The sequence below is a fragment of the Pimephales promelas genome, chromosome 21 (genome assembly GCF_988280905.1).
Source record: "Pimephales promelas chromosome 21, fPimPro1.hap1.1, whole genome shotgun sequence".
Taxonomy (NCBI): domain Eukaryota; kingdom Metazoa; phylum Chordata; class Actinopteri; order Cypriniformes; family Leuciscidae; genus Pimephales; species Pimephales promelas.
Window position 1 is genome coordinate 27,316,720 of NC_142789.1, and position 25,007 is coordinate 27,341,726.

At 36.0% G+C, this 25,007-nt stretch overlaps 1 protein-coding gene and 1 long non-coding RNA gene across 4 annotated transcripts in view; both read left to right on the forward strand.

Annotated features, from left to right (window-relative positions):
• The window catches only part of epha8 (eph receptor A8), an 89,004-nt gene extending 69,613 nt beyond the window's left edge, over positions 1-19,391 (forward strand). Inside the window, exons 5-18 of one of the 3 annotated variants that reach the window (XM_039673967.2) lie at positions 713-868; positions 2,254-2,709; positions 4,740-4,864; positions 6,114-6,276; positions 7,150-7,267; positions 9,021-9,088; positions 9,273-9,398; positions 10,680-10,865; positions 11,819-11,880; positions 12,004-12,213; positions 13,357-13,506; positions 14,367-14,557; positions 15,089-15,244; positions 18,062-19,391. In XM_039673967.2, coding sequence (XP_039529901.2) covers positions 713-868; positions 2,254-2,709; positions 4,740-4,864; positions 6,114-6,276; positions 7,150-7,267; positions 9,021-9,088; positions 9,273-9,398; positions 10,680-10,865; positions 11,819-11,880; positions 12,004-12,213; positions 13,357-13,506; positions 14,367-14,557; positions 15,089-15,244; positions 18,062-18,176 — 2,282 coding nt within the window. In that variant the 3' untranslated portion in view covers positions 18,177-19,391. The remainder of the gene's footprint in view (positions 1-712; positions 869-2,253; positions 2,710-4,739; positions 4,865-6,113; positions 6,277-7,149; positions 7,268-9,020; positions 9,089-9,272; positions 9,399-10,679; positions 10,866-11,818; positions 11,881-12,003; positions 12,214-13,356; positions 13,507-14,366; positions 14,558-15,088; positions 15,245-18,061) is intronic. The other 2 variants (XM_039673968.2, XM_039673969.2) reach the window with 2 other exon arrangements.
• Positions 1-25,007, forward strand: part of LOC120480829 (uncharacterized) — a 159,901-nt gene that overhangs the window by 121,869 nt on the left and 13,025 nt on the right. The window lies entirely within an intron of this gene.

The window sequence follows — 25,007 nt, forward strand, 5'->3', positions numbered from 1 at the left end:
AGTCTCTATCTCCTTTTTTTTAAACTCTTATCAGACTTACTTAGTAGAAAGAGTCTTAAAAGTGACATTTCTACCCAAACAGAAAAGGTCACCAAAGTTCATCATGATTAACTGAAATCTGTCGGTGTGTATGTTGAATGCGTGCTTCTGATTGTGTTGCCAGGGGTAGTCTGTCAAATACTTCAAAGCAAAGACGTCACCGTACTCGATGAGCGTGTGTTTATCGTGACCTGCTTTTCAACTCAGGAGCTTTTCAAAAAAACATCAAGGAAGGGAAGGATTAATCGGATCAAACCAAAAGAGAAAACAGACAAGGATAAATACTGCAAGAAGGAAGACTTTTTGGACTCCCTGGGGTTTCTGTCGGTGGAGATAAAGATCTTGCTCTATGTTAATTCTCAATTCTTTTTCTCCCCTAAAGCTCAGATTCCTCAGCCATGAACTTGTTGTCCTTACTTGAATATTCTTCTTGTAAACTCTGAACCGATTCACTTGAGAGCGACAGTTTCGCATTTCTTGTTCACAACTTGTTCGAGTAAAATCATTTGCAAATCAATGTGAAAGCATGTAAGGGAATTGTGTCGTCGGATGAATCGTGCACAAATATGACAATGAACATGTATTAAGAAACTAAATAGTTCATTTTGATTTCTGGACTTATTTTGACACTAATTTGATTTGTGGATTGTGTTGTTTTTGTATTTTCTGTTAGCGTGTGAGGTGGGTTTCTACAAGCCGGTGGCGGGAGATCAGCAGTGTGGGAAGTGTCCTCTCCACAGTCACTCCGAGACACGAGCGGCTCTCTCCTGCCCGTGTGACGCCAACTTCTATCGTTCCTCTACGGATCCACCGGCTTTTCCCTGTACAAGTGAGTCTTCATGTTTACATATCATCAAACCAATTCATTTTTTAGATACAATGCCCAGAAGAATCAATGATTAAGATATAAATGATCAAGATCTTTTCTCTTCACTAACTTCATCATTTTTAAAGTCAGTTACTTAATAATTAGCTGGTGTTTTGGTCATTTTTAGTGGATGTATGATGTCTTTTCTCCTCATTTCCTTTTATTTTATATTTTTTAAATATTTTTTGTATAAATATTTTTTTTTTAATATATAAATAATTTGATTAGCAAGCTTAATAAAAAAAGATGTTAACACTTTACTTGAAGGGGTGTGCATTAGACTAACATGACACTTTCATAACCATGACGTGACGTATGTCTTGAATATGAAATAGGGTTTATGGATGTTTATGACAACTGTCATTAAGTGTCTTTCGCTCAATTACGACATTTTGAATGGAAATGACATTGTTTGAGATGTCTTTGTTATGACATCTTGACATTAAATGAAGTTAAACTGTCATGTGGTTGGCTTTGACATTGGCTGTCATGAGGCCATTATAAAATATTTTTTTCATAAAATATTCATGTATATTCAATAAAATATTCAATTATATTTTATATTATGTCATGTCATGATTAGGGTTTCATGTTAGTCTTATGCACACCCCTTTAAGTGAAGTGTTACCAACAAGGTAAAAAATAAAAATCTTATTAAAATCTAATTTGTTACTTTTTATTTTATTATATTAAATTGTAAAACTAAATATTTCTGTCAGATGTCCAGATCTATCTACCTTTCTTTCCTTTATTATTTTTAGATTAATCTAATTTAATTACTAGTATATTTTTAACTTGTGCCCTATGTCTCCAAATACTTTTTGGGAACAAAAATGTAACTTGGGTCCCATTTTATATTAAGTGGCTTTAAGTACTATGTACTTACATTGAAATTAATAATGTAATAATGGATTCCAGCATGTAATTACAACTATAATTAATTTATGTAATTACATTTGTAATTACACAGTTGACCCTCCCCTCACACCTCAACCTACCCTTAAACCGACCCACACCTGTCCCTAACCTTACCCGTATCTCGCCTCAATAGCGGCATAAGTGTTTTACAATACAACAGGAACACAATAATACATTATACTTATTGTTTGATGTAAGTATAAAGTGTTGTTTGATGTATTAATATAAAGTGGGACCGTAACTTGTTCTAAACTTTTAATGAGTGTAAAAATGGTAAGACAAGATTACTTGTTGAACCAGGGTCGTGTGGTTACTGAAGTGCAAATTCAATCATTCTCTTTTGATCGGCTAGCCTGATAACCACCAATTCCCTGAACCTCACTAATTAACCTATAATTAAGAAGTGTCTAACTCCCCCCTCCCCGCAGGACCTCCGTCTGCTCCGGTAAACATCATCTCATCTGTGAACGGCACCTCGGTCAATCTGGAGTGGGGTTCGCCTCTGGACGCAGGGGGCCGCAGTGATGTCATCTACGATGTCCTCTGCCAGAGGTGTGACAAAGACGGGACGCAGTGCGAAGACTGTCGGGTGGGTGCGGGTGGAAGTAACGGGGTCAATGGGGGTGCTGCAGACACCAATGGAGCTGTTGGTGGGACGTCTGGGGGAGGAGGGCTCTTGAATGGGGTCGTGGTGGCCCGGACTGGAGCGGGCACGGTCCGCTTTATCCCACAGCAGACGGGACTCACTGAACCATGGGTGACGGTGCTGAATCTCGCCGCTCACGCTAACTACACCTTCCGTGTTCTCGCGCTAAATGGAGTCACGCACCTGAGCAACGAACTGCCACAGTCTGTGATGGTCAATATCACCACAAACCAGGCAGGTAGGAGACACTGTTGGGTCATTAATGCTTGTAATGACTGCATTCATTATTTACGTAACACTTTACAATAAGGTTCATTAGTTGATGTATTAACTAGCAATGAGCAATACTTTGTTACTGTATGTATTAAAACACAGTTGTTCATGTTAGTTCACACTGCATAAGCTGATGTCAACAAATACAACCTTTGATTTTAATAACGTATTAGTAAATGTTGAAATTCATTTTAACTATGATTGATAAATTCTGAAGAAGTATCGTCCATTCTTAGTTCATGTAAACTAAGTTAGTTAGCTAATGAACCTTATTGTAAAGTGTTACCATTTATAATCCAGGTCTTACTAGCCTAAGGGGTTATACTGTAGCTGGTTGAAACATGGTCAACCTCAGCAAAAGTGGCCCCACCTTCTGAACAACCACCTAAACTAGCTAATGACCATAAGTGACTAGTTGTAAACAGTTTTGACTAGTCTGTCAGTCCTAACCATGTTGATTATAGCCAAGCCTGCTAGTACTTTAACTAAGCAACCATCTCAATTAGCTTGAACTAGCTTGAACCATGACTGACCAGTTTGAATAGGCTTCGACAAGGTGATCTACCAACCCTAACCACGTTGATCTTGACCAAACCAGCTACTAACTTGTTTGAACCAACTAATGACCATAAATGACCAGTTTTGAATAGGCTTGGTCTGCCAGACCAAATTAGGTTGACCTCTGCTAGTCTAGTTTGTTAGTCTACTCTAAGTGTTCAATTTTTAACTGCTGAGTCTTCCACCCCTAACCAGGGTGAACTTTGTCCCACCAGTTAGTAGTCTAGCTGTCCAAACACCTACAATAGTTTGAAATAGACCATGGGTTCAGAACTCAGCTAGTTGATTAGCTAGACTAGCTTGCTGATGGAACAGGGATCAACCTGGTTACGGCTAGTAGACCACATTGTCTAAACCATGGGTGCAAAACTCGTTTCCTGGAAGACCACAGCCCAGCAGATTTTAAAGGAGTTGTATGCAAGATTGTGGCCAAAACTGGTACTGCAATCACTTTCAAATTAGGGTGTATCCCCGCCTTCCCCCATGACTCGAGGTTGCCAGATATGCTGCAGGTTCCAGCAGGAATGTAGGCTGCTACAAGAAGCTTCCAATTGCAAGTAACGAGTCCTACACAGTGAGTTTTTTTTTCTGTTAATTATTTATTTCGGACTTTGTAACAAAGTATTTCGAGTTTTTCGGGGTTTCGCGACGTTAGAATTTCTTTATTCGATTCCGACACGTTTGTATCTGCAGCTGTGGTAACTAGAGAAGAGCTGGCAACCCGAATGCCGCAACACTACTGAGTCCGTGATTGGTAGATCGGTGGAGGGTGGAGCATCAGACCAAAACACAACTTGACAACATCAACGTCAGTCAAGGGCTGCGACTTCACTTTTTAAATGACAATATCCTGGCCAGACTACTGTTGTCAGTGATATAAGTATTTGAAATGAACATGATTTCTTAATTGTCTAGTGACATATCAGGGAACATGTATGATTAATTGAACTAAATTTCTTGCATACAGCTCCTTTAATTCCAGCCCTGCTCCAACACACATACCTGTAGTTTTCAAATAAGCCTGAAGGACTTGATTAATTGGATCAGGTGTGTTTAATCAGAGTTGAAGCTAAACTCTTCGGGGTTGACTGAGTTTTGCACTCATGGTTTAAACAATGTGATCTATCAGCCGTAACCAGGTTAATCCATGTTTTATTGGCTAGCTAGTCTAGTTGATTAATCTCCTAAGCAGTTTTGAATAGCTTCGGGTCTGGTGGTCTTCCAGCCCTTACCAGGTCCAACAAACTAGTCGACTAGCTGATCAATCACCTAAACCAGCTAATAGACATAAACGAAAAGCTACGGTAGAATCCATCTAAAGCTGGTGCTATCTGTATTTTCCAGCAGTATGTTACTGCTTCTCATATCTATACAAATATTGTTGTTGAATGAATCTGCTGTCTTACTAAAGGCACCATCATGTCCTTGTTTTCACAGCTCCGTCTCAAGTGATGGCCGTCCGGCAAGAAAACGCCAGTCAGAACAGTGTCATGCTGTTCTGGCACGAACCAGCTCAGCCCAATGGAGTTATATTAGAATATGACATCAAATATTATGAAAAGGTAATGTGTGAACACACAAAAGTCTTAAAGGAGTGATATTTATTCATTAACTGAGCAGATCTTGTCAACTATACAAATGGCTTGATGGCGGGTCACATTTTATAGACTAGCCTGGAGTCAAATATCTCAATTTAACCACTCGGTTTATTGGCAGCTCAGGCTAATTGAAAGGAAATTACCAACCAATAGCGCTCTCAGACTGATTCAGCGAGATTAGTTAAAGTGACATTGAAGGCAAACACAGCGAGTGCTGCCAAACACTGGAGGGAAGTTAATTGTCGCATGAGCCGGGAGCTTTGCTGCCTAATGGCGCAAAAGAGAAATCAGCTGTGACAGAGAATTAGTATACGGTGCCTAGTCAACAATGCCACTATGTAAATATGATTTACGTGCAATCCCTGTTTGCCAATCCGCTGCCCGTGTGTTGACTCCTGGGGAACGATGCTTAACAAAAGACCTTGCAGTGGTTTTTGATGGATATACGGTGCTGGCGGTCTCCTCAGGGGACATGGGAGCATCAAAGATGTTTTAACAAAGCGAAATGCTTCGGCGGGGACAGAATTCACGGACGCAGTGGGGTGAAGCAGGGAATGCTAACAGATTAGTGAGCACTTCAATTTAATCGGCCCAATCCTCCATCCTGGGTCTCAAAACAAGATTTTGTTGGGTCCTGGTGTGAATTGTCCACTTTTGTGTTTATGGATTGTAATTATAAAAATGACCTTAAAGGATTAGTTTTATTTTTTTTAAAAAACAACTTTTGCTGATAATTTAGTCTCCCCATGTCATCCAAGATGTCCACGTCTTTCTTTTTTCAGTTGAAAAGAAATGAAGGTTTTTGACGAAATTGTTCCAGGATTTTTCTCCATGTAATGGACTTCAATGGGGTCCAAACGGTTCAAGGTCTAAAAGACCGTTTCAGTGCAGCTTCAAATGGCTTTAAACGATTCCAGACGATGAATAAGGGTCTTATCAAGCGAAACGATCGCTCATTTAAAAAATAAACACAAAAGTTTAAGTTTTATAAGCTCAAATGCTCGCCTTGCTCTGTTCTGTGATGCGCGTTCGTGACTCTCCTGTTCGAACTCGTTCATCAAAATGACCGAATCTTTGTTCATTCAACGAACGAAATAACTCGGAAAAAAGATTTGTTCATTTTGAGTCACGAACAAAGCATCGAAGTTTTTCTTAAAAGTGAACTAATCCTTTAAATGTAACGTCTCATTGTCTGACTGGGATTTTTCTACAGGACAGCGAACAGACAAGTTATGCTACGATAAAGTCACAGAACACCAGCGCTAAAGTGTCAGGTCTGAAGCCCGGCACGAGCTACATCTTCCAGATTCGGGCCAGAACCTCGGCTGGCTGTGGGCGATTCAGCCAGTCAGTGGAGATACAGACTGGGAAAGCAAGTGAGTATTAAATACTGCTACAGGCATGAACGATAGTCAAATCATGCGGCTTGTTGAGGACAAGACGGGCCATTATTTTCCAAGGAATTGGACTGGACCAGAGGCTGTTGTTCTCATATCAGTTGTAATATGGAAAGAAGACTTATTCGTTTTATAAATATTTTTGTTAATATCTGTCAGGGAGGACAAAACACATGAGACACAGCTATGAAAGGGTTCAAATTAGCTCTCGTAATGTAATGCTTATTAGTTTATTTTTTAGATGTTCAGATTTTTAGATTTTATATATTAATAATTAAGTATTAATTTAGCATTTTTGTTTATTTTTGAATGAATGTACATGGAATATTGAGTTAAGAGGAGTATGTTTTTTATTATAATGTCATAAGTTTGCTAAAATAAAGAGAAAACCAATTGAAATGGTAAATTTGATCTCTTCCGTTCACAAGGGCATAGTTATAATGTTTATTTGTTTTGCAAATTGAAATAATTATACAGTATATATATATATATATATGTACTTAATTAACATATTAGGAAAAGTAAGTTTTAATAAAAAGTTATAATTTGTTTTTGGATTGTGTTAGGAACAATTTAGAGCATCTCTCATTAATCTTAAAATGTAAAAAATTAGTTTGTCATTGAATGATGTTCTTCACAGGCACCAAAAATATAAGTACAAATGTATGTCTATATCTTCAGTGTATATATTCATGACGCACCTTATGCTGCTGTATCTTGTGAAGCGTATTGTTTTCATGTGTTTGGATTGCACACACACATGCCATTTCTGGCCGAACGTCCCCTGGTGATGATTCAGAGTGTTTAATGGTGCATTAGAGCTGATGTTTGGTTTCTGTGTTTCTTCACCAGCTCCGCTGCGAAATACCAACATGGCGATTATCTGGATCTGCTTGGCTTCGGTGACGGGACTGGTGACATTTCTGGCCGTTGTCATCTGCAGAAAACGGCAAGAGGAGTACTTTGAATTGTCTGCATTCATTTCCCCTGCTTTTCTCTGTTTTATATATCCATCTAGTTCATATAGTCCATTCCAACCCTGTGTGACTTTCTTCTGTCGGTCTGTGACTGAATCATTGACTGAATGAGTAATTCAGACCGGTTTTGTGAACTGGAGCAAATGATTCATAGAAAAAAACGAGACTCAATAGAATGATTCATTCACAAATCAGACATCCGCTCTAGTGAACACACCAAGAATAGGGTGGATGTTTAGATTTTCCGTGAAATATCTTTGATTTTTGCTATATAAATCATACAAGTTTAGAACGATATGGGAGTAAATGAGGAAGAATTCTCATTTTTGGGTTAATTGATTTAGAGAATATTCATGCCAGCTTCCCATCCTGAAGTAATCCCGCTCAAACACCTCAATAACTAATGCTGTAATTATCTGTGAAAGTTTCACTGGACTATACTGTATATATTTGGGTACATTTACACCCTGAAATACACATCTTTCATTTTCAGAAAAAAGGTACAAAAGCTGTCACTGGGGCTGTACCTTTTCAAAAGGTAAAATTTTTTTCCGTTTTAAGTGCTAATATGTACATTTTAAGTGTTAATATCTATATTTTAGGTGCTATTATGTACATTTTAGGTGCTAATATGTACATTTTAAGTGTTAATATGTACATTTTAAGTGTTAATATCTATATTTTAGGTGCTATTATGTACATTTTAGGTGCTAATATGTACATTTTAAGTGTTAATATGTACATTTTAGGTGCTAATATGTACATTATAGGTTCTAATATGTACCACTAAGGTACCAATATGCAGCCTTTGGGTACAAAAGTGTACCTTTTGAAAAGGTACAGCCCCAGTGACAGCTTTTGTACCTTTTTTTCTGAGAGTGTAAGGCCTGTTCACACCAAAAACGAGGTAACTATATTAGCGCCCACACCAGCCGATGATATCTCTCCGTTTATTCGAAGCGCTCTGTAGTTTTGTCGTCTGCCGCTTTAAATGCAGGATGGATTCTGATTGGGCGTCTGTGTTTTTATTGTTCATTAGCTTAAAAAAATTATTTTGAAAGTTATTCCTAAAATATTAGTTGTACCTGTTAGTTGTGGTGTGGAATCTGCTATTATTTTATATTAAGAATGATTTCTTTATTGTTATCATATCATTATTATCAACCTTGGTGTGAATGAGCCTGTACAAAAGACATTTTATTTGATTGTTTTTAGACTAATAATACTGCAAATATTCTTAAGTCATATATATCGCAACAGAAATAGAAATCCATACAGAAATTGATTTAATAATGCAATAAGGTACAATAGTGAAATTGCCACTCATGAAACTCCAATGAAGCTTTGTGAATTATGTAGTGTTGGCATATGTTTGAATATTTTGCTATAAAGTTCAAATGTATGTTTTTTCAATCATATAATGGATTATGTTGGGTTCTTTAATTTTTGGGGGGATTTTCATCGAATACTTTTTGCTTCGAATCAAATGTATTATCTGAAAATGAAATGAAAATGTATTATCACCTTAGTGAACGGAGCCTTTTTCAGTTAAAAACACTTTTTCTTGATAAATATAAGGCGGCGGATTAAGTCAAAAGGACGTTTGTTATTCCCATGTGAAGTTCTATGGTAATTAAGTATCAAGTTAATTAAGTTTTACATTTGAATGTTATTAACATGTGGGATGTACATCACAAGACCCTTTAAAAAAACTATTTCTGTTTCTTCTTCTGGATTGCGTTACAGTCGTTGTGGATACAGCAAAGCTTTCCAAGACTCAGACGAGGAGAAAATGCACTACCAAAATGGCCATGGTATGAGACGCACTCTTTTCCCCTGATGATTTCTCTTTTAATGAATTTTAGGCAGGAAACTATTGCTTTTTTGGACCAATATCTTGCTGTAGCTGCTGCCTGGGCCCTTCAGAGATTGTGGCTGTGACTGAAAATTGCTTTCATGCCGCAATATGTGACCAAATGCTAATTCTGTTTATTCTAGTATCATTTCCAGAAGCCAGATTTTATATTGATCCCCACACATACGAGGACCCCTGCCAAGCTGTCCACGAGTTTGCCAGAGAAATTGAAGCGTCCAGGATCAAAATAGAGAAAATCATCGGTTCAGGTATAGCTGGCCTTGGCGATTGTGTGAAATTCTCCTGGGCATCGGGAGACTACACGAGAACTGCCTGGAAAAACATTGACACAAAAGAAAGAAAATAATCAGAAAAGATGAGATCATACAAATCAAGACGGAAAAAATATTAGGTTTAATATATACACGTGTTTGTACATGTTTTTCTATCCCAGTGGGGACTTAGAAACCTGAATGCACACAGACTCTGTGGGGACCTAAATTGAGATCTTATAGCTTATAAATCATACAGATTTTTTTGAAAATATAAAAATGTTTCCTATGATGGGTAGGTTTAGGGATATAGGGTTAGTGTAAGGGGATAGAATATACAGTCTGTGCAGTATAGAAACCATTACATCTATGGAGAGTCCTCACAAAAATACTGTAGTAAACCAGACGTGTGTATTTTTTATTTTTATAGTTTAGTACTGAGAGGCAACTTTTTGTATGTGGACTTTGCGCAGAATGAATAATCCTACACCGAAATTCACGCCCTCTAACACCAACAATATTTATCAGAAACAAATATATATATGTCTGAATCTATCATGTTCACTTAATTTTGCTTAATATGGTGTATTCCTGCTGGTTAAGCTTTTCATCATTGTGTCTTTATGATGTTGAGGTCCAACTTTGGCTCTTTGATCGCTAAGACTCACAGGGATCACAAAAGGGTTGCGAGCGGTCATCGACAATGTTTACATGCACCCTGAAAATGCAGTAGTCTTTTAGTCTCATGTATGTACAATTCTTTGGTCAAAATGCCATAAATTCATAGCATAAATGGTAGTTAAACGTGGCGTATACTGATTTAAATTACAATAAACTTCCACTTGAATTGTGTACATGTGCATTTTCTGAGTGCTTAAGAGACTGACTTCATGTTGCCAGTGTTACGCGACATGAATATCATGTTGTATTGATGGTCAAAAACATTGAAATGCAGACAATTTTCGGCGTGTGAATGAGGCTGGATACCAAAGAACCAGGAAAAAAATCTTTTTTGATGTCTTTTGAACAGGATAATTGATGTAGCTAAATTAAGTGTAGTATGTTATGCTGCTTCATCAGGGCAGTCCTAAATAAAAAATAGTGCTATTTTTATTATCTTTTATCTCATTAAAAAAATACATATTTATCTTATCTAAACATCTTATGAGCAAAACTGTACGTGTACACATAATTTTAGTATTAATGACAAAACATTCAGATGTCATATCAAAGCCTTGATGTGTGGACACTAAAATCTTTTTTTCTGGCACACATCAGGAGAGTTTGGGGAAGTGTGTTATGGGCGGATGAAGCTGCCCGGGAAACGTGATATCCCAGTGGCTCTGAAGACTCTTAAAGCCGGCTACACTGAGAAACAGAGGAGGGATTTCCTCGGCGAGGCCAGCATCATGGCACAGTTCGATCACCCTAACGTCATCCACCTGGAGGGGGTTGTCACCCGCAGTAAGAGCTTTAAATGCCCATCAGTCTCATACACTTGTGTACATAATCATTTTTGAAATACATATTTTTGTTTTCAAAATCATTCCAAAGCATTTATCTAGCTAAATGTTTCCCCATATCCCATATACACTATATAATTGAATCCAATTTTAATTACTTGCGTACAAATTGTTTTTTACTTAATTATCAAAAATTGTATTATATTTAAATTATATATATATATTTATTTTATTTTATTATATATAATATACAGTAGTAATTTGTTTAAATTGTATTATATTCAAATTTAAATAGTTTTATAGCCTTTTCAAATCAAACACACACACACACACACACACACACATATATATATACATATACGTGTGTATGTGTGTTTGATTTGAAAAGGCTATAAAACAATTTAAATTTAGAAAAACATTTAATAATACAATATTAAAATAATATATATATTTTTTAATGAAATATATGAAAATGAGTTTTATATATATATATATATTACTAATCTGTTTTTTTCATATTATATATATATATATATATATATATGAATAAAAATTAAATTGCTGCTTATTTTAATTTATAAAGTTTTATATTATTTTATAAATTCATTATAATTTTTATATACATTTTTAAGTAATACAGTTATTTGTTATAATAATTTTTTTCTTACGAACTCAAATTATCAGTGTGTATTTATTTATTTTGAGAGTATGTAATATGCAGTAAGATGTGACTGGCATTATTGCGGAATAAGCCCCTTGAGGTTGATGTAAGACCCCTCGGCCTTCACATTGGGGTAACGAACACGGTCAGTTAATAATTCACCCACATGAGTGAAGAAAACCTGTTCTGTTGTTCTTTTCCCAGACTTAGTTTGCATCATCTCTCCAATCTCTTGACATCTTTTTCTCGTTCTTTCCCCTGTTTTTCTCCTTGTTCTTGCCTTCTCTGCCAAGGCAAACCGGTAATGATCATCACAGAGTACATGGAGAACGGCTCCTTGGACTCTTTCCTGAGGGTGTGTAAACATGTTCCTGTTTGTTCTTGTTATTTCATTGTAGTTTTGCTTCGTCTCGCTGAACCTCCCCATGAACCAAAGTTAAACTTCACAGATTTCCTTGTTTTTCTTCCCTCGAAACAGAGACATGATGGTCAGTTCACCATTATTCAGCTGGTGGGGATTCTGCGTGGCATAGCAGCTGGCATGACTTACTTGGCTGATCTGGGGTACGTCCACCGGGACTTGGCTGCCAGGAACGTTCTGGTCAACAGTAATCTGGTGTGCAAGATTTCAGACTTCGGTCTGTCACGCGTGCTGGAGGACGACCCTGACGCAGCCTATACCACCAGTGTAAGTGTCCGGTACCTGCTCTAAACCAGTTTATAAAGCCAGAAACATGCTCTGCAGAATCTGAGGACTGCAGTACTTAGCCTCAAATGTTAGTGCCAATAACTTGTCATGAAAGAATTTTTTTTTTTACTGTTTTACATTTTATATTTTTACTGTTTATACTGTTTTTAATTTAAAAAAGTATTTAACTATTATGTGTGTGTGTGTATATATATATATATATATATATAAACCTTTTAAACCTAGATAAACCTTTTAAACCTAGATGCACATTTTAAACCTAGGATAAACCTTTTAAACCTAGATAAACCTTTTAAACCTAGGATAAACTAGGGTAAACCTAAGATAAACCTAGAATAAACCGAGGATAATCCTTTTAAACCTAGGATAAACGTAGGATAACCCTTTTAAACCTAGGATAAACGTAGGATAACCCTTTTAAACCTAGATAAACATTTTAAACCTAGGATAAACCTTTTAAACCTAGATAAACATTTTAAACCTAGGATAAACCTTTTAAACCTACGATAAACTTTTTAAACGTAGGATAAACCTTTTAAACCTAGATACACATTTTAAACCTAGGATAAACTAGGGTAAACCTAAGATAAACCTAGAATAAACCGAGGATAAACCTTTTAACCTAGGATAAACCTTTTAAACCTAGGATAAACGTAGGATAAACCTTTTAAACCTAGATAAACATTTTAAACCTAGGATAAATTTTTAAACCTAGGATAAAATTTTTAAACGTAGGATAAACCTTTGAAACCTTTTCACTACGTTGCACATATGACATATATCACATGTATGACAAATAATAAAGAACCTTGAACCTTGAGTCTGGAGAATACATCAAATAGATTTTATTTTAAAATCTATTCAAATAAAAAATAAATTGTAATAGTATTTCAGAATGTTGCTGTTTTTACTGTATTTTAAATCTGATAAATGCAGCCTTGATGAGCTTAAGAGACTTCTTTCAAAAGCACTTTGAGCATCTTTCAGTCTCCATACTTTTGATAAAATAACACTTTTTTGGGGGAAGAAAACAAAAACATTTCTGTTCTGTTGTTTCATACGTTTGAATGTTTGGTGTTGTTTCTCCCTAATCTTTGTCCATCAATGTATATGGAATTTTAGGGAGGAAAGATCCCAATCCGTTGGACGGCACCGGAGGCCATCGCCTATCGGAAGTTCTCCTCCTCCAGTGACGTATGGAGTTACGCAGTGGTGATGTGGGAAGTGATGTCATATGGGGAACGGCCATATTGGAACTTGACCAACAGAGATGTGGGTCTAAAGTGGTGTCCCAGATGACGCAATTATACACTATGCATGCACTTAAACACTATGTATGTACTTATACACTATGTACTCAACCGTGTAGTGTATGAATTTCATACGTTTATTTCATAATTCATCATTGGAACCGACAGCCCCTCCCCCTCTGCTGCAACAGTTGAGTGCATAATTAAGTGTCATAATTCATTTTGGATAATTAAGTAAGTGCATCATCCGGGAATTTAAAGTTCACTTTTTCTATGTGGAATTGTCAGTGTGAACACACTACTCCTGCTATTCTATGACGTTTTGTTGTATAATAGTGCAAGTACTCAAATTGGGACTCGCCGTAAACTATACTTAATTTTCATATTGACTCAATAGTACAGCATACACTGCAAAAAAAAATCATTTTCTTAATAAGCACTTTATCATATCCTATGCAGAAATACATTTATCTTGGATTTGTTGGATTTTAGATTTAGAACTAAAATTTTAAAAACTAGTAGAATAATTAAAAGCATGTTTCCAGTGTGATGCTTGATTCATAAGTAACATTAAAAGTACGTACTTAATAATAATTAAGTCAAAAATAAAATATTGAATATTGCCTTTTTTTTCTTTTTTGAATTTGCCAAATTATTTGATCAATGAGACAAATCATTCTGACAAATTCAGTTTGTTTGGTTTACGGCAGGTGATTAAGTTATTTTAATCTTTCTTAAAAACCTGAAATCCACACACACTCTCACACACAAACATGAAGCAGCACAACTGTTTTCAGCATTGATTATAATAATAAATGTTTCTTGACCACCACATCAGAATGATGTCCCCTATATGAATTGTGTTTGATTGGTGTTCTGCAGGTGATCAAGTCCGTAGAGGAGGGTTACCGACTCCCGGCCCCCATGGGCTGCCCCGGGGCCCTCCACACCCTAATGCTGGACTGCTGGCAGAAAGACCGCAACGAAAGACCCAGATTCTGCCAGATCGTCGCGGTCCTGGATAAGCTGATCCGGAACCCCGAGAACCTCAAGTCAATGGACACATTGTGCAGGTGAGCTCCGTCAATCGATACGTCGTCATCGGGGGGATTTACCTGACAAATGCACTTTGTCGATGTCAGATATGATCTGCATTAAAAGTCTCGCAAAGTTGATGAGAAAGTCTGAGTGGCTGGGAATACGACTGGCCGGCTTTAAGTGTGCGTTTTCCAATAAGCTCATCTCAAATAGATGTGTTCGCTGTTAAATAAAAGACCTCTGTGCTATATTGACATTGATCTGCCGTGAACCAAAAAAGAACGCTTCTGCTTTCACAATTGGACTTGTATAAATTGCAAAGCTCGGAGCGCAAGTCCTGTCAAGTTGCCGGTGCATATCCAGATGCGCGGGGAGCATGATGGGAAGAAATAGGGATTTCATCCCTGTATTAATCTACCCAAACCAGCCAGATCTACAGCCACCCCCCCCCCCCCCACCCTCTTTCCTACCTTCTCTATCATTTTAACTCATATTGATTTTCCGCTCGCCGCATTTCAAAGGTACATCTCACACGCGCCTCCTCATTCCCCCTGCTCTCATTTCAGGCTAAACAGTCCTTTGATGAACAGAAGCATTCCTGATTTCAGCAGCTGCAGATCAGTGGACGAGTGGCTGGACACCATTAAGATGGGCCGTTATAAGAACCACTTTGCCGCAGGAGGGTATCTGACTCTGGGACATGTGATGAGCATGAAACAACAGTGAGTTGATTGACTTCTCGCTCCGTAACACGGCGGAGTGCTTGAGATTGCTAATGCAGAAATGAAGCCTTTTAGATGCATCATCTCAGCATCGCAGGGCTCCAGCTGGCTGTGTGAAGCTTAGCGCTGAGGTAGATGGAGGAAAGATTGGAGGTGTCCTTATGGCTTTAAGCCTTTGATTGATCGTCATCTCCTCAAGTGAGATGATCAATGACCATTAGATGCACTTTTGGGGTGTTCGTTGTTTGCCTGTACAATGGGTCTGTCAATGCTATTTCTTATTTTTTCTTATTTTTATTTTTTTTTGGATTTGTAGACATTGAAGCAAATCTATGGAAGCTTGTTTCCGCCACTGAAAAAAAAATTGGACTTTTTATCTCACAATTGCGAGATATGAAGTCAGAATTGTGAGAAATAAAGTCGCAATTCCGAAATATGAAGTCGCAATTCTGAGAAATAAAGTCGCAATTGCGATATATAAAGTCGCAATTCTGAGAAAGAAAGTCGCAATTGGAAGAAATCAAGTCGCAATTCTGAGAATTAAAGTCGCAATTGCGAGAAATCAAGTCGCAATTCTGAGAAATAAAGTCGCAATTGCGAGATCTAAAGTCGCAATTTTAAGAAATAGTCGCAATTCTGAGAAATAAAGTTGCAATTGCGAGATATAAAGTCGCAATTTTGAGAAATGAAGTCGCAATTCTGAGAAATAAAGTCGCAATTGCGAGAAATCAAGTCGCAATTCTGAGAAATAAAGTCGCAATTGCGAGATCTAAAGTCGCAATTTTAAGAAATAGTCGCAATTCTGAGAAGTAAAGTTGCAACTGCGAGATATAAAGTCGCAATTTTGAGAAATGAAGTCGCAATTCTGAGAAATAAAGTCGCAATTGCGAGAAATCAAGTCGCAATTCTGAGAAATAAAGACGCAATTGCGAGATCTAAAGTCGCAATTTTAAGAAATAGTCGCAATTCTGAGAAATAAAGTTGCAATTGCGAGATATAAAGTCGCAATTTTAAAAAAAATGAAGTTGCAATTCTGAGAAATAAAGTCGCAATTGAGAAAAATCAAGTCGCAATTCTGAGAAATAAAGTCGCAATTTTGAGAAATGAAGTCGCAATTCTGAGAAATAAAGTCGCAATTGCCAGAAATAAAGTCACAATTTTAAAAATTAGTCGCAATTGTGAGAAAAAGACAGAATTGAGACTTTTTTTCTTACAATTGCGAGTTTACATCTCGAAATTCTGACATCTTTTCTCAGAACTGTGAGATATAAACTCGCAATTGCGAATTATCAGGCCAATTCTCAGAATAGTTTATATCTCACAATTCCGACTTTATGTCTCGCAATTCTGACTTTACAACACGCAATTTTGACTTTATATCATGCATTTCTGACATTATAACACGCAATTGCGACTTTATATCTCGCAACTCTGACTTTATATCTCACAATTCTGACTTTATATCACGCAATTGCGACTTTATATCACACAATTCTGACTTTGTCATGCAATTCTGACTTTATATCTCGCAATTGTGAGAAATAAATTCAGAATTGCAAGATGTAAACTCACAATTGTGAGAAAAAAAGTCAGAATTGTGAGATAAAAAGTTGCAATTACCTTTTTTATTTTTCAATAAGTGGCGGAAACAACCTTCCATACAAATCAATCCCTGATTTAAAAAAAAATGTGAATCAGCTTGGTGGAGACCAACTTTATCGTGGATTTCAGGATTTTAGTGGATTTCATTGGTTTACTCAAGACACATTCTCAGACCTCTACTTTTCAATTGATTTTTTTTTTCTTCAGATGTCTGAAAGTTTAGATCCCCCAGAAATGCAAATTCACTAAACCCATATGACTTTGTTTCTTCTGACTTTTGTGCTGTATTCCAAGTCTCCTGATGCCTTATCATGGGAGGAACAAAGCAAACTGAAATAGATATTTCATTCATTGAGATAAAGCTAAAAATTTGATTAAATATAAATAAAAGATGAAAAAAAAAAGCTTTAAAAAATCACAAATATTGCCTTGGCAACTAACTGAAATAAAATATGTGTAATTTGAAGTACTAAAATTACTAAAACTGAAATAAAAATAAATGAAAGCTCAGTAGAAATAGTTAAAAAAGAATGTATTAGCAAAGGGACATAGCAAAATTACTAGTATAAAAATACTACTAAAATAACACTGATTAGTACTTCATTGAAAGCATTATGTTGTCATTTATGGCTATTATGTCCATATTTCTTTCCACATTTCCATTTACTAGTCGATCAGCATATATCAAAAGCAGTTCTGTTGTCATTTATGGCTAATTTGTCCATATTCATCAATTTCTGACCACATTCCCAGTCCCACAAATCTGCAAATCATATTATTAAAGTCGCTTTTATTAGATGTGATTATGAAATCAGCCGTAATGTCTTTAAAAGGTTTTTAAAAAAATCTACAACCGTGCTTGTTGCAAATCATTTGTTTGTTTCAGATGTTGTTAATGAAACTTTAAACACAATAAGCCCATAATTACAGCTACAATTAGTTGTCTGATTAATCATGTGTATGGTTACAATTGCCATGATTAACTAATCTTGAAAAGGGTCAATTACAGCAACAGAAAGATTTCTGTATAAATGTGTGTGTAGCGGTTGAGCATTATAGGCATTAAGTTAGTCTGAGTTCACATACAATAAGGGACGAGTTTTAAAGCTTGTTTTGGATGTTTACATTCATAATACATATATGAATAAAAAATAATCATAATTATGAGGGAAACAATTGACTGAGCACTACTCATAATCACATTTCTTTTCCCAGTGACATGCATAGGTTGGGAGTCACATTAATGGGCCATCAGAAGAAGATCATGACCAGCGTCCAGGTGATGAGAGCCCAAGTACTGAACCAGAGCGTGCCGTCAGTGCACATATAATCACGGATGTGTTTGGGTCTTGTGTATGAACTTCAAAAGACTTGGACTTCTACTGGGATATGGAGTTTTTCTTCAGCGGGACATTCTGCAATTATCCCTCGTCTCTTTTACCCTCTTTTGTAAATGTTTGGACTGCCTTAAATGACACATAATTTAAATATTGTTGTACATGGATAAAGATTTTATGAATAGAGTCATGAATATGTGAAAAGTGGACCTAATAATGAATATTAAAATGGTGGAAATGAATATGCATAGTTTTGCCACACCCACCACAGCTCCACAACGGCATGGATGAAGCTACGTACGAGTGCCTCAAGTGCTGAAACGTGACGGAAAACAACGCGGCGTCACGGGAGAATATGAGTTGAGCTACAAAGCGAGACCCTCAGGAGGAAACGCTCGGGCTCCTGACTCCGGACAAATGCTGAATTAGTCTCTGTGGTCGTAAAAAGGCGAAAAGGGCAATTATGTGTGTCATGTGTTTGATTAAACACTCTGAAACTCAACCTGCTGTTATTTATTGCGTGCAGAACAGCGGCGGATCCCTCTGGAAATGGGAGGAATAAATATGTGTAAATGTTGGTCTGCTCGAAATCTGCAATCTCTGTCTTTCTCATACGAGTGGATTCAGAGTTCAGGCCCGTTTTGAAATATTTATTCGTACCCCGGGAAAAGCGAGTATTCTCCGAGTTTTGGATGTTTTACATCATTCATTTGACTGAGAAGGGGAATCGCACATTATTGTGTGGACTGACTAATTTAAAGTCAACATGAAATCATAACTGACCCTGTTTACTTTACTAGATGTTACTGGTCTTATTATGAATGATTAATCTGTGCATGTTATTCCAAAGGGAAGAAAAAGTTTCGTAGTTTTCGTCACATTATTCGCTGCCTCTTCCACCAGCTGACACGTTCCCCTCCAGCCTCGTTTCATGCTCCCGCGATACGTTAAATCCTTTTCACTGAAGTAAAATGGGTTTTGAAAGCCATTTCATGTTGACTTTACGAAAACACTGGACCTCATTTAATTTTTGAAAACAGGGTATTATCTGTATGTTCATTCTTTTATTTATTAAATTATAATTATTCCGTTTTAAATATTAAATTACCTAATTGTGCATTGGTTTGTAAGACAAAGATTAATGGAGTTACTTATCCATGAAACATATATGTAAATATGAATAAAATAAAGTTTTTTTCTGCTCTGTCTCTTTCTGATTCTTTGAAATTTGAGCAATATCCATATTGAAGTACATATATACTTACTTAGATATCTATCTATCTATCTATCACATGTATCTCTATCTGTCTATCATCTGTCTCTATATGTCTATCTATCTCTGTCTGTCTCTTTATTCATTTATCTGTCTGTCTATCTATTTATCTGACTATCTATTTATCTATCTATCTATCTACAGTATCTATCTATCCGTCCATTTGAATTTAAATTAATAACAACAAATAGGATATTAAAATAATTTATTTTTGCATTGCAAATAATAGATTTTTGTAAGTATTCATCATGGCATTACTTTGGTTAAAATGCATTTGTGCCAAATATATCTATTTTTTTCTGTTATTCATGTTTGTAAAATATGACCCTTCTTCACACTTTTGGTGACATTCCCCCAACACGGACATTATCATGCATTATCAGGCGTACCCGAGTCTCCTGTCCCATCTCTGTGGTGTGAACCACAAGCCAACAGCACTTCAGTGACAGCAGAGCAATTGCTTTTAATGTCCGCTGGGCTTTAGCGCTCTCCTCTGAGAGGTTTCTTCATTACTTTAACGCAAAGCTGCGAATTTAATGTCTTAAAACTGATTCATGACTATACTGCATATATCAAGAGACTGTCAGCTTCCATTGTCACATTATGAAAGTTGTCATCTATGTGGAAACAAAATATTAGCAAGTGTTTTGTCTGTGTTTCCCTTTGCCAAGAATATAACTTGCCCATTTGGATGGTTCTCTGCATGACACGTTGAAAGCATCCATGCGCAAATGTCACCTTCAAGCGGATTATATTCAGAATTCATATACAGAACCTTTACACACACACACACACACACACACACACACTTTTTTCAAATTTGTTGCCATTGCTTTTGGCTTGCTTAGTTGGCGACATTATATTTAACATTTAATTTAATATTCAACAATAATATTGATCTGCCTGCATTGACACTATTATACAAGAACTGAACTGAGCTGAACGATGACATCACAGTTTAATGAACTATAGCCTATTAATAACTTTTTTACAACAAAAATGAACCATCAGTGACTTATTTAAGCTGGACTCTGACGCTATTTTCTTTTGGAAACAAACTTTGTGGCATTATTTTAGTCTCTGTAAAGCTGAAACAATCTGTATTGTAAAAAGCGCTATATAAATAAATGTGACTTGACTTGTGAGTGTTTTTCATTGTTAGTTCATGAAACCTCATTGAAAACTAACTAAAAAGACCTTGTAATAGAAATGAACATTTGTTGCAATAAAAATGTATTTGGTGACTTTCTAATCATTGAACAAAAATGATGAAGGAAGAGAAGTTAGTTAAGTGACATGTTTGATGTTTTATGTAACGCATGAGATTTAGACATTTTTTAAGTGTCCAAATACACAATACATTTGGGGCTTCTGTTGAATATAAAGAAGCATGTTGTTAACACTGAACTGATTTGCACTTCCCACAGACAGCTAAAGTGACTTACTTCCACAGTTGGATGTCAAATGTTTAGTCTGTCCCACAAAACTCTCAGATGAGACGAGTTCAGTAGAAAGACATCCTGTAGTTCAGTGTTAGCGATGTAGGAAACTTGTCCTCCATCACTAGGCTACTTCATTCTCGTTGAGTGAGCACAGTCAGATTCAGATAGGACGCCAGGAGGTCACGCAACAAGCTGTGCACAAATGTGCTGTCTCACACATAACACCAGAAGGATATTATGGCACAGAACAGTTTTGACTACGGTAGTCATTTTTACAGCTGTGATATAAAATTTTGCACACAAATATTAAAATGTTAGTGTAGAGACAAAATCAAGAACTGTAGTTAAAATGTATTAGAATTTTGAATGCATATACATACATATATATATATATATATATATATATATATGTGTGTGTATAAATGTCAAATCAATTTTTTTGTAAATATGTGTATGTGTATTAGGGCTGTCAAATGATTAATCGCAATTAATCGCATCCAAAATAAAAATTTGTGTTTACATAATATATGTGGGTGCACTGTGTATAATTATGTTAGATATATAAATACACACACATGCTTGTATATATTTAAGATATTTTCATGTATATATACTATATATAGATTTACATATAATTTATATTATATATAAATATAAATATTTTATATATAAATAATATTTTTTTTCTTAAATATACATGCATTTGTGTGTATTTATAATTATATATATATATATATATATATATATATATATATATATAAAATAATTATACACAGTGCACCCACATATATTATGTAAGCAAAAACTTTTATTTTGAATGTGATTAATCGTTTGACAGCCCTAGTATATATAGTACATTTACACTAAGCATTCGTTTGACAGCCCTAGAATATATAGTAGGCCTACATATACTGTACACTAAGCATACCCTACACATTTGTACTGTATATTCACAATCTTTTATGTTAGATGGGATTAATTGTGATTAATCGATTTGACAGCACAGTATACTAATACTTATACTTATAACTACTTATGGGCTAGAAAACATTTGGCTTTTGAATTTCACTCTTAATAAAATCCTGATGTCAGAAATCATGATGCAACGCACATTTGATATTAATTTGGACACTGTAAACACCATAAATTACTACAAACATATTTCAATGTGAGTGTCCACAGTTTTCCAAAGAGACAAAACGCAAACAGCGTTGCTTCCCAAACATTTGTGATACGTGCAATTTATACAAACTTTTTGATTAAACATTCATGAGCACCTTGAGTTTCCAGCATTGTTATGCATGTGTAGTGTTTGAACTTTTACATTTAGTGCATACAATATCCACATGACCCACTTGCAATGGAAAGGTAGAATTTGTAATACATTAAACCCAGGGCAAAATAAGTTGGAAAGAAAATAATTAAACATTTATGTGCTACAAAGATATTCTGTATATGATTCTGTGAACTTCTACTGTAAGCGGCTCTTAATTAGCCTAATGAATCTCATGACTCCATCATGAGTCATACTTGCATCCATAAAGAATTAAAGAGATCTATCTACAGTGTGACCCACCTGACTAAGTCGACTAAGGGTTTCCCTACCTTGAGAGCAGAAATTCATAACTTAGCCTGCTAATAAAATATAACCATGCCCTCGTTAGCATATATGCAAATTGGCATCATTTCAATGCAAAACCTTTACTCTGCTGGCCTCGGCGTGCACCCTAACCACTCAAACTTTCTCTTTGATGTTATAAGCAAAGTCTGTCACCGATGATCCTTATTTGCATGAACCTGATACAATCCATGCTGTGCAAATTATCACGCCCCTGGAGATATCAACCAGACAGAGGAGAAATTAAGCTCTAATTCAGAAGATAAGATATTTCAAGGGCCGAGAAAACGCAAATGGTTCGGGGTGAATGCTGAATCAGGCGGCTCCATGTGTTGTTGGCCCGGATTAAACCTTGTTAGTCACAGAGAGGCCTGACCGCCAATTCAACTTCATGGAGCTTATTACCGCAAAGAGATTCGCACAATAGAGCTGGAAGTGCTTCCGTAAGTGTGGAGGGCTAATTCAATGATTAATGAACAGATTCCGGTGTTTTCTTTACCCTCGGAGACTGTTTTGAACACTAAAATGAAAATGTCATTATTATCCATTATTTATCGTTCTTGTGGGTGAGCAACTGGCTCAATAACTGATTCCAGCAAACGCCACACAAACACGTAACCTCATCAACCTCCTAAATATCCTATTGATCCCAAGGCACTCCATCAGATGGTATTGTTAAGTATCGGTACAGGCAAAATATGTCTGAAACAGTATGGCTGTATCTTTCGAAAACAGGACATTTTTCATTATCTGTAGAATACACACACGCGCCACTGTTATTTTGCATAAAGGCCTATATAATAATCGCAATTAATCGCAACGTATATAGTACATACAAATGTTTCTTAGAAATACATATATGTGTATTTATATAAACAAAATAATTATACACAGAACACATATTATGTAAACAAACACAAACCTTTATTTTGGGTGTGATTAATTGTGATTAATCGGTTTTACATATTTACACCAGTAGATGGCGGTGAGTAACTGTCTTCATGAATAATTTACATGTATTAACTCATTTAACAGATTCTGCTTATTCATTCGAGTGACACGTGAGTGAGTCATTTGAATCATTCATCCAACCGATTTGTTCAAAACTCTCGTTCATTCAGAGTGTCGGTGCAGTAACTGTCTTTTTGTTGGGAAAGTTCGGATAATTTTACTCATAGATATAATAAATACATTTTATTATGTCTATCTATGATTATGACTGACCTTCTTGTTCGATCTCGTTTATCAAAATGAACGATTCTTTTTTCCGAGTCAATTCGTTCATTTTGCTTTAAATTTTTATACTTTTAACAGGTAAATTCCACGAACACATCCACCTACACAATCTTAATCATATGCTGAATGAAGAAATCATGAGGCTATAATGTAGTCAAAAATAATTTACAGGGAATATAAATAATGACTTTACCTTCTGAGTCTTTAGTTCATTTGTCACGTGACATACGCAATGAACGGATCGTTCGTGAAAGACCAAAACAGACAACGTTAGCGCGTTGGGGTCTAAAAGGTAAGTTATTCATTATTAACTTATTGTGGTATAAAAACACCACTAAAATGTGCTACCTTATTAATGTTTACTTCTCAGAAACGGGTCGATTTTCTAATTTGTAACGAATTGGCTTGGATACGTATGATTTAGCATAAGAAAGTAGCTAAGCTATTCGTCATGACTTACAGTTACTAGCTTCTAGTATGTCATAATTTGTCAAAATTATTATAAGCCAGGCTACTTGCTTATGCTTAATTCATAATTCATTACTCATTTTGCTTTATGACATGTTTGCTACTCACCATTAGCCTACATTTAAGATCAAAATCTAAAAACTCACAGTTACAGATATTCTCTTTCTAGGCTGTAACTTATGTTTCATTGGCAGTGTGAACATTTGAAAAGTTTGAAACTGTCCTAGTTAACACACTGATCTTCCCTGTGGTTTGTTTTCCCAGCATGCCTTAGCTCCCCCACCGTTGTAGTACAAGCGGGCGACAGCATGTATGCAGGGCACAAGCACAGCAATGAATACTTACTGTTGTCTGCCTCATCCCGCCAACATTTATGAAATTCAGATCAACTGATGTGACCAAAAAGTTCCGCTATCAACAGAAATTAGATTTTAACACTTTCAGAAGCAAAGTAGATGCAACTATTGCAGCTATGCACTTTCTAGGTTTTCTAATGCTGAATCTCTCCTTCCATACATTTTTGTTGGTAATTTTATATCCTGTGTACATTTGATTACATTGGAAATTCTCTCTCTTTAAATCCTTAAATATTAGCATTAATAGTGGTGATACTTTTCTTACTGTTGGTTTTGATTCACAAAAAAACCATGGCCACCACATAGCTGAATCACAGTGCAATCCAGTGACTTGAATAGAAACGAATAGATGCAAATCCACATATGGATGTAGTTATGGATAAAAAAGAAGGAAAGAGAGATTTGAATTTTTTTTTTTCTGGAAAAATTTC